We start from the raw sequence: 18201 nt of genomic DNA on the forward strand, positions 1-18201 counted from the left end.
TAATAATTTATGACCATTTTAATTTTTACTCTCATAACTAACAAGAGCTATATAATATCTGTAAGAATCGAAGAAAACCCGAGCAACGCCGGGTACATTTAGCTAGTATTAAAATAAAACATTTTTGCCCATTGACGTTAGAATGTGTAATTAGTTTTTGCAAATTTGTAATTATCTCCAGCTTAATGTTAAACAATATTAAAGAAAAAAGCAGATATGAGAGAGATTAAACTTTTAATAAAATATCCCACTCTTTTACAGTTCTTACCTTATCTCGCCACATTTGTGTTAACATTTGTCTCGATAATATTCTATATTCTAATAACCAAGGAGTAGTTCTGTGTTTGTATAAATTCGGATTTATTTCTAGTTCAAATTCTTCAAGCTTTGAGGAATTTAAATATTCGATTTGTTTTTGTTCGACTGGCAGCCAATTGTAAATTTTACCATTTTTAACTTCATTAACCATTTTTTCATGAAAATCACCATACTCTCGAGCAGCCACTTCGATAACTAAAGATGAAATATATAATATTCGCTCGAATTGGATTTTTATTAAAACATGTATAAAACTTACTAAAATCGGCTGGATTATAGGTAATGGGACATTCAAAACCAATATTTGTTACATATGGTAGTACATTTGTAGTTGAGCCTTGATAAACACATTCGCCATCGGCCAATATATAGACATGATCGAACATCTGAAACATTCTGGCAGAGGGTGCATGTATTGAACAGATAATGGTGCGTCCAGATGCTACTAAACATCTTAATATTGATATACATTGCATGGCAGAAAATTCATCTAAACCCCTATAAAATAATAAAATTTTAGAATATTAAAATATTTTTTTTGAATTGTTAAAATTTCCCCCATTAGGTCTTGAAATATTGGTTTTATTATAGACCCTTGCATGTCAAAAAAAAAAACTGGATATTAAATAATTTTGTTTTGTATATAAATTTATATAATTAATAAAAATACATACGTTGTTGGTTCATCCAGAAATAATACAGTTGGAATATTTAATAATTCCAATGCTAAGCAGAGTCGCTTTTTCTCGCCCCCAGATAATTTTGAAACTTTGGTATTTGCTTGATTTTTTAGATGTAAAATGTTTAATACTTTATTTATTTCCTCTTCACGTTCGTCTTCATTAAAATAAGCGTTCAATTTTAATTTGGCCGCAAAAATCATAGATTCCATAACCGTAAAATGGGGACTAACATGATCGTGCTGCAATATATAACGCGACATTTTGTGAAATTGTTTTAAGTTTTGTGGTCTGTTGTTAATATTAATTATACCAGAAGTTTTATTAATTCTGAAATTAAAAAAACAACAATTGAGATATAATAGAGTTATTACGTTAACTTATTAATTAAACGTACCGATATCCGGCCAGTAAATTTATTAGTGTTGTTTTGCCACTTCCTGAGGTGCCCATGATTACTGACAATTGTTTTGACTGAAATTGTCCATTAATGTTCTTCAATATAGGTTTCATTCCTTTAAGTTATAAAAAGTATAAAATTATAAAAATTATATTCATATAAAATTCCTTGAGAAAAGAAAAGCATTTTCATGTTATATGAATGTTTTTATTAATGTCAGTTTTGTATTTCAAGATAAAATGGATATAGACGAAATATTTATCAAAATGTCAATCTTTAGGATCAGCTTATTTCTTTGTAGTTGTAGTGTGGTTGCAGTCTTTAAAATAATTCAGTAGCTACCACACGTCTACAAATGCAACTCGAGAGCATTTGTGTTCATGGAGTCGTGTAGCCTGTTGTCTTCAAACCCAGCTAGAATTTTTTTTATTTTTTGATCATATTCGAATCATTTATGACTCTTCTGCACGATTAAAATGATCACATATGCGATCATTTTTTGGTACCCTATCCGCAACTCTTCTAAATGAGTTTTTTTTTTAAGCAAATAACGGGTCGTTTTTGAGTTATTTCCGAATCATACTATAGTCATTTTAAAGTCTTTTCTGAGTAATTTTTATGTTTGTTACAGACATATACAATACAACAGAAAACAGTTTTTGGTCTTCCGACATTCGCGAAAATTAATTAAAAATTAAATTTATAAACAATCACATTTTAAACGAATGGTTAATCTATTTATGAAATCAGATTTTAAACATTAATTGAAATTATTTAGACTTAGTTTAGTAATTAGTCGCCCAACTATCTTCCGTAGAAGATCATTAAACATATAAAATTGTTATAATTAAAGCATAATATAATTTAAATTTCCTTGATAGAAAATCGACGCACAAAATTTGTGCGTCGATTTTCTATCATATTATATTATTTTTTTGTGCCACAAATTCAAATACTTATACAATTAATTTTATAAACGAAATCAAAATTATATCAAGTTGATATTATCAACTCATTTTAGGCCACACAAAATGTTTTGCTAACTCTTCCAAAAGAGTCTTTTCTGAGCCCCATTTCTAATCAGTTTGAGTATTTTTGAAGTGTAAATATTGCTATTTCATTACAAACAAAAACAATTACATAAGGAACAATTTTAGATCTTCCAACTGCTTGTCAATTAGATTATTTAGGCCAAAAAGTAGGCGGACTAGCATTAGGGGGAGGGGCACCTCCCGTATTAATTATATGCAAAAATTCGTTTATCTGGGAAACTAATAAAACTAAATTCTTAAAAATTTTGCACGAAGAACTTTAATATTTATCTGAACATTTTTAAGGAAAAAGAGAGGGCTTTCATTTGGGGGGCTTGGAGCCCCCATATGTATAAAATAGAGATGGAATATTTAAACTTTGCTTGAAGATCTTTGACATTAATCTGAACATTTAGAGTATAACGGCCGGACTTTCAATGGTGGACTTGGCACCTCCCTACAAAATTTCGTTTATCTTTGAAACTAAAAGAACCATATTATTTATGTGTTGTACAAATTACTTTAATATCCATCTGAAATTTTTGAGGAAAAAAGGGCGGACTTTCATCTGGGGAGCTTGGAGCCCCCCGCATAAATTAAATAGAAAAATTCGTATTTTTGAGAAACTATTAGAGCTACACTGAAAATAATCCATGCCTAATATACACGAAAAATGTTGTACATTGTACGAAATGCTTTGTTGTTTCGCACCACAAAATTCAATACGAAATACTTTATTAAAATGCAAAATAATTTTATATAACTAAAAAAAAACATTTTACAATTTTTTAGACATAAATATGATAGTTTTTTTTAAATAATTATTGTAAATTTAAAAAAATATTGCAAATTAAAAAAACACATTTTTTGTGTTTTTTTTTAACATACAGTGAATCAACTATGTTTTTTGCTTACCCTTTTTAAGAGAATTTTGTTTTTTATTCATAGATAAAATTCGAAAAATAGGTAAAAAGTAAATTTATGTTTTCCAATTAAAAATAGGGATTGTGTAAAATGGTAAAACCAAGAAAAAAATATTAAAATACAAATTTTGGTGCATTTGTTGTTGCATTTTATTATTTTCCATCATAATTTGCACTTCAATAAAGTATTTTGCATATTGAGAATTCCGGTTAAATTCGTTGGGTTTTTCAAATTATTTTTTAATTACTTTTTGGAATTTATTCTTTTATGGTTAAAAGGACGAGAGTTAAGTATTTTTCAATTGTAATTTGTAGAAATCATATCCTCTTTGTATGAAAATGTGATGTTATTTGCCTTAAAAAATGTTTAAAGGATAACAATGAGGCGATTTCGATATAAAAAATTAGTTTTGATTTCTAGAAAAATATAATAAAACAATGAAATATAATTATGAGATGTTTTATTAATAACATTAAAAATATAAAATAGAATAATTGTTGAAATGATCTAAAGAATAATTAGAAAAAACGCAAAACGCTTCAAAATCTTTAACTGCCAAAGGGAGGCAACTTGTATCCAATGAAAACCATTGGACTCCTGATTTAGCTTCTCCAAAATCCATATACGAACTAGAATGCTTAAAAACCAATATCAAGTAAAGTGACGTGTAGTACAGGAAAAATACCTACAATATTTTTCAGCTAATACATACACTTATAAATATTTAGAACCCAAATCAAGAATAACTATCCAGATCCTAATATGCCTACTGTATCTTATTCATAAAATAAAGCATTTAAAATATGAGGTTGAAAATCAGGATTTTATCATGTAATTGCTCTATAGTGATATATGGTGATGTCCCCATACTTAGAGTGGCTAAGATGGTACTTAGTGTTAGATTTATTGAATAAGAATCAATATTCTACAATTCTAAATGAAATTTACACAGTACTCCCCAAATAGATGAGGTTTCCGTAATGTAGTTTTTGTTTATCAATACAAAATGACCAAGAACCCAAATTATTTTTGTTATAATATATATATTTATACCTCACTAAAAATTTTTTTAGGTCCAAATCCATTGATTATCTAATATATCAAGTATCCAATTAAAAATTACTTATTATTTTCGAAATTTAATCAAAGAAACGATAGATTTAATGTTAAATCAATTATTAATAAATTCTTATAGGTATATAGGATAATAAATCGGTTAAGAAATGTCGTTCCACTATTAAAATATCTAAAAATGTTATTCTAGTATATAGTAATATATGAAAATATAAAATTTTATAAAATAATGCAGCAATATTAAAAAAATAACAAAAAAACTAAAAAAGCAAATACTTTATTGACCTAGAAAATTAACAGTACGTTCACATTTTATCAAAAATCTCGTTAATTAATATTACGATTTGACTTTTAATGGTAGAAAATTAATATATAAAATATTCTTTAAAAAATACAACAAACAAATTGCTTTATTTTGCTATAAATAACTGTTTAGATAACGTTTTTTCTTAAAATTTATAAAATTTTACATAGACAAATTACTTAATTGATTCACTGTAAAAAGGAAATTAGGCAGCTAATTTCCATATGAATTAAATACACAATTTCGCATATCCTGGCAACTGTTAGATTATTCAAAATTTTCATTGATAGATAGCTATGTAACATATTGTAAAATTCGAAAACTATTGTAGTTTGAGTCTTCAAAATCGTAAAGTGAGGTTTTTGTATTGCTTTTAGAGTAGCAAAGCACACTGGGTATAGCTAGTATATAATAATCAACAAATCAAATACATATTTTAATGTTGAAAAAAATTTTATTACTTTACACTTTCCAACGCTTAAACTTTATTAATCATTTATGAATACGGGGTGTTAAGTCTTTAAAACACAAAAGATAAATTTGCAAAACGTGTGTACTTCTGAATTTCAATTCTCCATTTATTTATAACTTAACCTTTGACAGATGATAAAAACTAGTTAATTATATAAACTAACTAAACTAAAGTGTTTTTTAAGTGTTAACAATGAATATTTATATTTCAAATGGTTTTAATTTATTATGAAATGCATTTTAATAACGAACGTAAAATATCTCTAAACGCAAATAGTTTATTAGATTAAAAATTATTTGTACCCAAAGAAACATAGGTGGAGAAATTATTAATTAAAAAAAAAAGAAAAAAACATAAAACTTTAGCACTTGATAAACAAACAACCAAAAAGTAATCAAAACATGTGTAGTAAAAATTCATAATATAATTTGTTTATATTAGTAATTGTTGCTATAATTGTGTTTCGTTTTTAATCTATAATGTTAAAAGTACTAAACATTTTAAATTATCTACAGCGAAACACGAAAAATATGTAATTGCATATCTTTTATAAGATAAGAAAATAGTACTAACTTTTTCCCCAAAAAAGTACTTTTTGGGACTAAGCCATTGAAAAGTCGATGGACTGGTGTAGTAATTGAAAAATCCATTGACTACACTCTATGGAATAAATTATTAAATAGTCGAGGAATTAGTTTAATAATTAATGTATCAAATAGTTTTCTGTGTAGTCTATGAACTGAATATTTTATAGACTAGTCACTAGTCTATGAGCTATTCAATGAATTTTTTTAAATTAAATTTTTATAAATATTTTTACACCTGTGGTGATTTTGCTTTCCCTACTTATCTCTAGGTACATATTATTCTTTAAAAATTCTAATCAACTAAAGTAAGTTCTGTTGAATAAATTAATACCCAGCAAAAACATGGCAACTACAAAGTAAAAGTAGGCATTTAACCCCTTACTTTAAAGCGAGAGTTTTTGAGTTGACAATCAAATGCCAATTAGTTAATCTGAAATTAAATTTTATGTGATGTTAATCCTCTGCAATGTTTTTGAGTACAAGATTAAATCTCGTTGTGTTGTCATATAAAACAACACGAAACGTCACTGTTTGTTACTGTCGGTCCACACTAGGAAACTTTTTTTGGGAAACTTTTGATTTTGCGTGAGAGAGAAAGAATATCATTCATCTCTCTCGCGGTACGGAGTTTCTCGTACTCGGAAACTTGTTTTGTTTTGATATTCTTCTCATTCGTACAATAACAAATCAATGCAATTAATACGTAGTTTCTGATACAAAAATTTCTATGTGTGGACAAAGAGAATTAAGAAAAAGTTTCTCAACAAAAGTTTCCTAGTGTGGACCAGGTCTTATCAACACAATGCATGTTTTATAAAAAAGAAGACAATTGTAAATGTATTATTTTTATAAAAATTATATTAACTTTTTGCATCAGCTGTTTACCTTTTTTGCATTTCTTGCTGAAGTTTAAACCACCTCCATTTGGCGCTTAAACTAGCAAACAAAATTAACTGACTGAGTAGTTACTCAAAAATAACTTTCGAGAATAAAATGATAAAAAATTTTAAAATATATTAAGTAATACGTGCTTTCTTATACAAATTATTAAAAAGAACATATTACAATCATAAAAAAAACTAAATACACACTATTCAACAAAATTTGAAACCTTGTTCACACGAAACCTTTATTTGCCATGAACTTGAACATATATTTACTTTTACAAAACTTCTGTTACGAATTTTATTCCGTTCACACGATGCAATTATCATCACTAGTCATTCACTTCCTCATACTTCATTCTACTGCCTATTTGTTTTTAGATGTTTGTAACATACAAACATATTCATCCTATACCCACATTAAAGTATACCAATCAGCTTAGAATCGTTTTCTGAGTCGATTAAGCTATATCCGTCCGTCTGACTAGCTGGCTGTCCATGTCGCAATTTTCAAGATAATTGAATGAAATTTGACACACACTCACCTAGCCCCCATACAACCGTACCCCACGAAAATAGGGCCTTTGGGTTCATATTTTACTGGGACGGCGATGAAATTTCAAAACGGATTAGGAATGTGTCGTGGAAACGGGTTAATTGGCTATTGTAATTCAGAGTCCGAATTAAGTAATTAAACATTTCGTGGGAACATGATATTGTACTTTATTGTACAATATCATTTTAGTAGACCGAAATATGAATCCATTAAATAAGTTCATACTCACAGAGAACTCATTGTGAAAAGTTTAGTATGAACAGAGTAAACCCTGAACATACCCTAACAAGAAAGAAAGATTTAATGCTGGCACTTGTATAAGATATCTTATATCCATTATCAATTAAACCAACACACTTCCTTCCGATCTATCCGACACATTCATAGAGAAAAACATCCCGATACATTAATTCTAGGAAAGCCCTAAGATGATATTGTATGTTTGTCTCCGGCTTGGAATCAGAAACGGGTTAATTTGTTTTTGTAATTCAGAGTCCAAATTAAGTAATTTAACATTTCGTGGGAACATGGTATTTAACTTTATTGTACAATATCATTTGAGTAGACCGAAATATGAATCCATCAAAAAAGTTCATACACACAGAGAACACATTGTGAAAAAGAGTAAACCCTGAACATATCCTAACAAGAAAGGAAGATTTAATACTGACACTTGGTTAAGATACCTTATATCCACTATCAATTTACCCAACACACTTCCTTCCGACCTATCCGACACATTCATGGAGAAAAACATTCCGACACATTAATTCTAGGAAAGCCCCAAGATGAATTTGTATGTTTACCTCTGGTTTGGAATCAGCAGGGTAGTTGCTATATTTAGCGAAAACTCAAAAACTTATCTTTAGATACTCCAATATGTGAAACATTTGTTAAGCCACTAACAACACCTCCTAGGGACTATGGAAAGTATATGTATGTACTTGGTTGAGGTCCTATAAAATAGTCCGTATATCTGAGCTATCATCAAATATGGGCCGACTTGGAAAACATTTAACGGGGTGATTCCTATATATTCACAAAACAAATTATGTACCAAAATATTATTTGTTAACAATTTTTGAACGTTTAAATGGTTTTTAGAAATGGACTTTATGTAGTCATTTATGGATCAGACTTGTATTTTGTAAATAATTCTAAAGGGAGTAATTTACGCTACAAATTATTTTCTTGGAATATGTTCATTTGTATGGAGGGTTTTTGAAATCGTAAACCGATTGTTCTAGTGATATACTATGTACAATGAATCAATTAAGTAATTTGCCTATGCAAAATCTTATAAATTTTAAGAAAAAACTTTACAACTTGTTTGTTGTATTTTTTAAAGAATATCTTATATTTAAATTTTCTACAATAAAAAGTAAAATCGTTATATTAATTAACGAGATTTTTGATAAAATGTGAACGTATTGTTAATTTTTTGAGTCAATAAAGTATTTTGCTTTTTTGTTCATTTTTTTAATATTGCTGCATTATTTCAAAATATTTAATGTTTTTATTACTCCTATATATTAGAATAACATTTTTTAGATATTTTAGTAGTGAAACGACTAAATTTGGACATTTCTTAATCGATTTATTATCCTATATACCTATCAGAATTTGTCAATATTTGACTTAACATGAAATCTATCGTTTCTTTCATTAAATTTCGAAAATAATAAGTAATTTTGAATTGGATACATTGGATCTGGATAGTTATTCTTGATTCGGGTTCTAAATATATATAAATGTATGTATTAGGTGAAAAATATTGCTTTTTTTGACGTTACGGTTATTGATTAAACATTTCATAATTATATTTTATTGATTTATATTTGTTCTAGAAATCTAAACTAATTTTTATATCGAAATTGCTTCATCATTATCCTTTAAACATTTTAAGGTAAATAACATCCATTTTCACCCAATGAGGATATGATTTTTACAAATTAAAATTGAAAAATACTTAACACTCTTCCTTTTAACAATAAAACAATAAATTCCAAAAATAATTAAAAAATAATTTGAAAAACCCAATGAAATTAACCGGAATTCTCAATATGCAAAATACTTTATTGACATGCAAATTCTGATGAAAAATACTAAAATGCAACAACAAATGCACCAAAATTTGTATTTTAATATTTTTTTCTAATTTTTCCCATTTTACACAATCTCTATTTTTAATTGGAAAATATATATTTACTTTTTTATTTATAAAAAAAACTTCTTTATTTATGAACAAACAACTAAATTCTCTTAAAAAAAAGGTAGGCAAAAAACTTAGTTGATTCACTGTATACTTTGTTGGGTCTCAGATATATATTTTTAAGAGTTACCAACGAAATAATAAATATATACTTATATCGTATTTTTTGCTTATATCTAGATTGACAAAAATTTTGCACAGTGAGATTCCATGATTTTTTATTATTCATTTATCATCTTTTTAAAAAATTCCAATACATTTAATGTTATTTTCCGCACTTTTGTCTGAAATAATTTTAATTACGCTCTAAATTTAAAAACCTTCTATTTTTTTTTTTTTTGTTTGCCGGTATACAAGATTTCTTGTTTTCTTTTCTCATTTTTAATTATAGCACTTTTGTTATTGTTTGTATATTTTATCAGTTTAAAATACCAAATGGCACATAATATTTTTTTTAACTTAAGTAGGTGCACAACTTAGATCGAAATAAATTCTCAAAATGCACGAAATTAACTTGAACTATTTATATACGTCACAGTTGCGCTTCTTTATTTAATTTTTTTTAAATAAATTTTGTATTAATATTGTTATTTACATATTAATTATGAATTTAAAAAAAAACACTATATACCTTGCTTATGATCTGGCACTTCATACGTCAAATTACTAAATTCAATATTTACTTTATATCCGGTTGGTAAAATTTGAAATTCACTTTTTGTATCATTTTGCAGCCGTTCAACCGATTCGATTTCATCCATTATAAACAATTAACATTAATAAAGTATTAAAAAAAACTAAAACAAACAAAAAATAAACAATTTTAATTTGATCGCTTATATCGATCACCGAGCGACCGATGCAACAACCTTCTGATACGTTGAGAATCTATTCACTTTCTGTTCTAGGGAGAACACCCCAAAAAAAAAGTTGGCTCGAGTAAACAGCAAACAAACAGACGACGAAAATTATCACAGTACTTACTCGTAAATACAAACATATTAGAAATGTTTTAAAATTTTTGCAATAACTGGAACTAATACTAACAAATAAATTATTTGCTAATTCCAGTAGAGTTCTTGTTTGCAAGTATTAATTAATGCAATCGAAAAGCTACACTTAAACAAATTAATTAATAATACTTAACAAAAATAGTTTTTAGTATAAGTATAAAAAATGAGAAATTTGTCAAAAATATAAAAACAAGTATTAGTTTTCATAAAAAACATTTATTTTGAATTGTACCTTGTCTCAGATATACATACTTGAGCTATTTATTTATTGTTGAATAGAATTGTGGACATTTTAGTCAAATTTTGAAGTGAGCTATTTTAGGGGCAAGGGTCAAATGAGGCTCTTTAATTATAAAGTTTTTTTTTGTTTTTTTTTGCAGCTTTTTGTCGAGATACTAGAATATTAAACATAATTATGAACTTAAAAGCCCTATTCGAAGAGTATGAGGGCTAGGTGAAATAATGGACCGATGTTAACCAGTTTCAATAGGCTTCGTCTCCAGTACCATAGAATATCATATGCCAAATTTCATTAAATTATCAAAATTTCGACCTGTAATTTGATTACAAGGTTTACAAGTCCTATTCGGGGGTTCAGTTGTGTGGGGCTAGTTGAAATAATGGACCGATCTAAACCATTGCCTTCGTCCCTGGCACAATAGAAGATCATGGGTTAATATTTAAAACTGAGGCCTGTAGTGTGCTATTTATACCCTACACCACTTTAGGTATAATTCAATGAAGTTTGGTAAATGATCTTCTATTGTCCCAGAGACGAAGCCTATTGAAAATGGCAAAGATCGGTCCAGTAGGGTAAAGTTACAAAACCCAAGTTTTATATAAGGCTTGATGACCCTCACGAATTCCATAATAATAGGTCCTCATATGACCCTAGCCCCTATGAAAAGTCTCTATCAAAATTTCACTTAAATGTCCACAATTTTAGTCAACAATAAACGGCTTAAGTATGTATATCTGAGGCAAGGTACAATCCAACTTAAATGCTTTATTATGGCAACTAAATCACATTATACTTTTGTCAAAAGTGTAGGGTATTATATGGTCGGCCACGCCCGACTATAATTTCTTACTTGTTTTTGGTACTTTTTCATTCTCTAACTGCCGGTTCACACTAGGAAACTTTTCTTGGGAAACTTTTGATTTTGCGTGAGAGAGAAAGAGACAGAATATCATTCATCTCTCGCGGTACGGAGTTTCTCGTTCTCGGAAACTTGTTTTGTTATTCTTCTCATTCGTACATCAACAAATCAATTAACACGTAGTTTCTGAAACAAAAGTTTCTATGTGTCGACATTAAGGAAACTTCAAAATAGAATTAAGAAAAAGTTTCTCAAGAAAAGTTTCCTAGTGTGGACCAGGTCTAACTGATAATTTTTAAATGTTCTATGATATTGAACTTAGAAACATGAAGTTATGCATATACACAGAGGAAAAAAAGGTTCAAAAACCGTTGCCAAAAGTGAGCTTACTACGTTTATTAACATTTTGGCAACGCTTCGTTGTCATTTCAACAACGCATTGTTGTTATTTCGATTACGCTTCAAATCTCTTTAGGCAATGAATCGTTGTCATTTTAACAATGCAATAGTAAGTATATCGACAACACCTGTCATATTCTTCATAATTTTGTGTTCTTATTGCTGTTCTTTGTTTTCGTATTTGCCACTTTCTTTTAACAAAAGCAATTGTTTTATTTATATGAGTTGAATCATTATATTTTATTACATTCACCTCCATTTTCTTAATAGCTAGATATTTGTAATCATAGCAAAAATTGTTTGAATGCATCTTTCAATACTCGCTTAGCTGAACCATGAAATCAGCATGTTGGTAAATGAGGATATGCGGAAAAATGGCAAGATCACTTGAAGAACTACAACTTTAATTCGGGTGTTAGTATGTTTTTGGTCTACAGTTCGATCTCTTTCCAACCCGACGAAGAAGAATGACACGATCGCAATTAAGTTATCAGAGAACCCCATTTCTGACCTTGAAGGGCAACTCATTAAGCACCCGAGAGTGAAATAGTGAAACGAAGAGTTGTTCGCAAACTTCACAACCATCCAGTCATGGACATACCACAGCCATTCGCCTGTGGTTATACCCATTTTAAAACCCCGGGAAAAAAGCGACGGAAGGACTATCACACAGGCCTATATCCTTTCTATCACCAGTCGCAAAGACTGTTATGGCATCCTCCCCCAGCTGTCCAGTCGCTCGTCACCAGCATGTTTTCCGCAAATGCACAGCACCACCACAACATAAACCGGCATTTGCCATTCAATTCTCATAAGGCTTAAATCGGCGAAAGCCTTTCGATACGATTATAAATATCCAGCCATTAAGAAAATGGAGGTGAACAGCACGAAGAGATAGGTCATAAATTATCGGAGTATTTATTAGTTTAGAGACAGACGCTCCTAGCCTCGTAATGTTAAACAAGACGCACCTCAAGATTTTGTCACTTTTCTTTAACTTCTACCTCTCTAAACTCCCCGAACAAGGCGTGGTCATGGTTTCATATGCAGACGATTGTACAGCATTGATGAATTGTACAATCTGGTGTAACCCCACGGAACACATCAGATCTCTACTGCACGTAACCTGTTATAATCACCAGCGAAGTCGTCAATAACACCTGGGCGAAAGAAGAAAACTTAACCGTGGTCGATGTTGAAATTTGATAGCCTATTTATGAACTTCCATAGCTTAGCCGGCAGCACTTGGGGTATGGATAATGAAAACAATGACAGTTGTCATCAGAGAAGTCATACTAACATTAACCTTATACAGTTGGATACTCCCCCGAGGCATGTCAGAAGGATCTTCGTATACGGCATTCATTGTGACGCCATTAATTACGCGATAGGGTGATGTTCCCAGAGAAGCAATACAATGACAGTTGTCATCAGAGAAGTCATGGATACTCCCCCGAGGCATGTCAGAAGGATCTTCGTATTCAACATTCATAGAGACGCCATTAATTACGCGGTAGCAGTATAAAGCATGAATGTCGTACTTGTAGGTCGCCTATAGCACCACAGAAGAAAATATTTTTGGACCTGGACATTGATGTATAACCCCCAACTAGATTATTTTAGCTGTTACAACAGCTGAATTACATGTGTCGACATAATTTTTTTATGCGATTTACACAATCTGTACGAAATTCAGTTTGAATTACCAACGAATAATGTCATAACGAACTGAATTTGACACTAATTCACTTTCAGCAAATTTTGAGAACAATTTTTATGGAACCATCGTATACAATATATAGAATATTTCTATACAATTTAAATTTAACCCTCGTATTTAAATTGCACATTTCTGTTGAAAAAAATGTCTCGCCGTTTCCGACTTATCTAGGTAAAATGTCATTTCATTGGCCTTAGTATGTGTATTAAACCGATAATATTTTTTTATATTGCCAAACTTGTGGTTTTTTTATTCTTTGTTTCTTAATTTCAAATAATCAAATATACTATATAAATATTTTAATATAATTTCGTATTAAACAATATATTCAGATACAAACATATACATATGTAGGTACAAATCATCCAATGCTCCCACAAATGCATAAAGAATGGGTCGTAAATAACGGTGATATGAGCATATACATATGTATGTATGTTTCTTGGAGTCCATTCCTTTTGTAAAAATACAATTTGTCTTGGTTTTTAACAATGTTTTCAAATTGTAAACAAAAATATGGGCTTTTTGGAAACTTAAATTGGAACTTTTTACTTTTTTAAAAATTTTAATATAAAAACAAGTAAGAAATTATATGATCGAGGCCGACCATATAATACCCTACACCTGTTATAAATAAAATGTGATTAAGTTTTCATAATAAAACATTTAAGTTGAATTATACCCTACCTCATTTATACTTAAGTCATCTATTGTTGAACAAAACTGTGGACATTAAAGTCAAATTTTGAAAGGGGCTTTTTATAGGGGCTAGGGTCAAATGAGGCCCTATAATTATAGAGTTCATGAGGATCATCAAGGCTAGTATTGAACTTGGTTTTTCAGCTTTTTGTCGACGTACGAGTATAATAAACATAATTATGAACTTAAAAGCCCTATTCGGCGGGTCCAGTTGTATGGGGGCTAGGTGAAATATGCCATTTTCAATAGGCTTAGTCTATGGTACCATAGAAGATCATATAACAAATTTCATTGAATTATGTCCAAAATTTTAACCTTTAGTTTGATTACAAAATTTACCAGCCCTATTAGGAGGTTCAGTTGTATAAAGGCTAGGTGAAATAATGGACCAATCTTAACCATTTTTAATAGGTTTCGACCCTTCAATTTCATTGAATTATTTTCAAAATTGTTGTTTAATTACAGATTTATACGGACGGACGGACAGACGGACGGCCAGCCGGACTTATACTCAGAAAATAATTCTGAGTCGATTAGTATACTTTAAGGTGGGTATAGGACCTATATTATTATACCCTACACCACTATAGTGGGGAGGGTATTATACGTTTGTGCTGATGTTTGTAACATACAAAAATATTGGTCCAATACCCACCTTAAAGTATACCGATCAATTCAGAATCATTTTCTAATTCGATTAAGACATGTCCGTCCGTCCGTCTGTCCGGCTGGCTGTCCATGTAAACCTTGTGCGCGAGGTACAGGCCGCAATTTTCAAGATAATTTGATGAAATTTGGACCAAGCATGTTTTTTGGCACAGGGACGAAGCCTATTGAAAATGGTTGAAATCGGTCCATTATTTCACCTAGCCCCCATACAACCGTACCTCCCGATTTGAACTTCTTATGCCATAATTACGTTAAATATACTATTATCTCTCTAAAAATTGGCATAAATAAGTTTTACATAAGTATAAATGACACTGCAGATTTTCGTAAGGATCGGCCCTTATTTGACCCTAGCCCCCATACAAACCCCTCTTCAAAAAATGTATTAAACGTCTAAAATTGACTTGTAACCATTTGTATCGCAATGAAACTCAACAAAACTGTTATTTAAAAATATATCCTTTTCCCAAATTTACCGAGGATCGGCCCAATTTGACCTATATAAAGCCTCATTTAGAAATTTAAGTTTTTGCTTAAATATTTTGAAAAAATATTCAACATAAAAGTTTCTTTATAAAAGTAAAAATTTTAAAAATATACTCATGGTGTAGGGTATTATATGGTCGGCCATGTCCGACTATACTTTCCTACTTGTTGTGCATTACAAACATCAGCACAAACCCAATATACCCTCCCCAAAGGGTTCCCTTTAAAATTTCTTTGAGTGTATATTTTTTTTTAGAATCATATTCGTCAAACAAATTAATATTTATAGGAACTGGTTGCAACTTTATATCTGTTGTATGTTAACATTGAATTGCTTTTTTTATTAAAAACAAATAATATGCATCGTCATCGATATACAGTTAATTATAAAAAAAAACTATTAAATTAATTTTATCTTAAAACTGGTTGTTGCTTTTATTGATATTATATTCAATTTAAAATAAAACAATTGACTAAAAATTAGATTTACAAATAAATAATTCAGAATTTTAGTAATAACTTAATAGCACAAGTTTTGCAACATTATATAAATTTTATAAATTTAATATAATGCATAAATTAAAAATTAATGCAAATATTTTTGGTTGGTGTAGTCAAGAAAGAGGATAAGCAAAATCAGCAATGTTGCCATCATTTTATATCTTTTAGAGCGAGTTTTTTTGTTAGCGATAAAATCGGTTTATTTAATACAAAAATAAATTTAATCTGATGTTAATCCCTTTGATGTTTTTGAGCACAATATTAAACCTTGCTGTTTGTGCTCAAAACGATCACAAGTAAGAAGTTATAGTCAGGCGAGGCCGACCATATAATACCCTACAAATTTTACAAAAATTAAATGTGATTTAGTTGTCATTTAAGTTCAATTGTACCTTGCCTCAAATATACTTAAACCGTTTATTGTTAAATAAAATTGTGGACATTTAAATGAAATTTTGATGGGGGCTATTCATAGGGGCTAGGGTAATATGAGGCCCTATAATTATAGAATTCGTGAGGGTCATCAAGTCTAGTATAGAATTTGGTTTTGCAGCTTTTTGTCGCCATACGAATATATTAAGCATAATTATGAACTAAAAAGCCCTATTCGGTGGGTCCAGCTGTATGGGAGCTAGGTGTAATAAATCACCCATGTTAAACATTTTCAATAGGCTTTGTCTACGGTACCATAGAAGATCATGTGCCAAATTCATCAGCACGAACCAAATATACCCTCCCAAAAATCACCACAAAAGCCACAGCAATAAGTATATTTGATACATATTTTATTTTAAGTCTGGAAACACTGTTTGTTTACGATACACATTTATGTATACATTGAAATAACTGCCGGTCCACAGTAAAAAACTTTTTTTTGGAAAACTTTTGAGAAAGAGAGAAAGAAAAACATTCATCTCTCTCGCGGTACGGAGTTTCCCGTACTCGGAAACTTGTTTCGTAATTCTTCTTTTTCGTACAACAAATCAATGCAATTAAGACCTGGTTAACACTAGGGAACTTTTTGGGAAACTTTTGATTTTTGTGTGAAACAGAAAGAGAAAGAAATATCAACCATCTCTTTCTCTCACACACAAAATCAAAAGTTTCTCAACAAAAGTTTCCTAGTGTGAACCAGGTCTAACTCATAGTTTCTGAAACAAAAGTTTCTATGTGTAAACATTAAGGAAACTTCAATAGAGAATTATGAAAAAGTTCCTCATCAAAAGTTTCTAGTGCTGATCGGGTCTACAAAACTTTTGATTTTGTGTGTGTGAAAAAGAAATGATTAATATTTTTATCTATTTTTCTCACACGCAAAAATCAAAAGTTTCCCTGTGTAAACCGGCACTTTGCAAATGAAGAGAGTTTCAAAAACTGTTGCGGCCAAACAGACTTAACGGCACACGACACGCAAATAAGAGTTGTGTGTCCCTAGGTCGACATATACTTCTTGCAACGATACTGTTTGCGAGACATGTATCAGCTATATTTAATGATAATGGGGAAAACTCGGAATTTCAGTTTAAAATTGGACACTTTTTGGTGTCTTCCAGTGTAAGTTTGGGAACATGAATCAACATTTTAGTGGCAACACTGGTAATTAGTTAAGTGCAGTGGTCGTTAGGGAAATTAAATTTAAGCTTAAAAAATAATAAAGCATACCTTTAGGCTGCCTATTTAAATAAATTGTAGTTCGACAAACAACTGTTATACATAGTGTTGCCAGTCATTGTGTATTGTTGCATTGTTTAACTGTTGCCAGATGATTTTGGAGGAAAAAAACCGTCAATATTTTTCAATTGTCCATGACAATACAATTACAACCTAACTTACTGAGCACGATGGTGACGATGACCATACGCCCGTTGGTGGGACCTCCCATACTGACAGGCTAACACACTTCCATCTAGCCTATCAAGGCACCCTATATAACTTTTTTGTTTCAATTTTATGTTGTTTTGAATGATGTGGATTCAATAGTTTTTAATACGAAATACCCAGCAGTTCGACAAAGAGTCAATGCATACAAAAAAGACAGTAATTTCCACTAATAGTTAACCACCTGGATGATCGTAATTCGTATGTTTTGGGTCATTCATCACGAATGTACCCTTTGTAATCGAGAATGAAGACAGTCGTCACTTTAGTGTCCTCTTTGTAAGCGGGATCAGA

At 30.0% G+C, this 18201-nt stretch overlaps 1 protein-coding gene and 1 long non-coding RNA gene across 3 annotated transcripts in view; one reads left to right on the plus strand and one right to left on the minus strand.

The window, feature by feature from the left end:
• Positions 1-10343, minus strand: part of LOC111678560 (ATP-binding cassette sub-family G member 1-like) — a 12722-nt gene extending 2379 nt beyond the window's left edge. The window contains exons 1-5 of one of the 2 annotated variants that reach the window (XM_023439951.2): positions 10074-10343; positions 1396-1513; positions 993-1328; positions 578-816; positions 269-513 (exon numbers count right to left, since the gene is read on the minus strand). In XM_023439951.2, the coding sequence (XP_023295719.2) occupies positions 269-513; positions 578-816; positions 993-1328; positions 1396-1513; positions 10074-10203 (1068 nt within the window). In that variant the 5' untranslated portion in view covers positions 10204-10343. Of the gene's footprint in view, positions 1-268; positions 514-577; positions 817-992; positions 1329-1395; positions 1514-10073 lie in introns of those variants that run through there. The other variant, XM_023439952.2, reaches the window with a different exon arrangement.
• A 1769-nt stretch (positions 10344-12112) lies between these two features.
• LOC124420699 lies at positions 12113-13972 on the plus strand. The gene is made up of 2 exons (XR_006941308.1): positions 12113-13204; positions 13270-13972. It is a non-coding gene; the product is annotated as an uncharacterized LOC124420699 (long non-coding RNA).
• Positions 13973-18201: the final 4229 nt, after the last annotated feature.

The sequence above is a fragment of the Lucilia cuprina genome, chromosome 6 (assembly GCF_022045245.1).
Source record: "Lucilia cuprina isolate Lc7/37 chromosome 6, ASM2204524v1, whole genome shotgun sequence".
Taxonomy (NCBI): domain Eukaryota; kingdom Metazoa; phylum Arthropoda; class Insecta; order Diptera; family Calliphoridae; genus Lucilia; species Lucilia cuprina.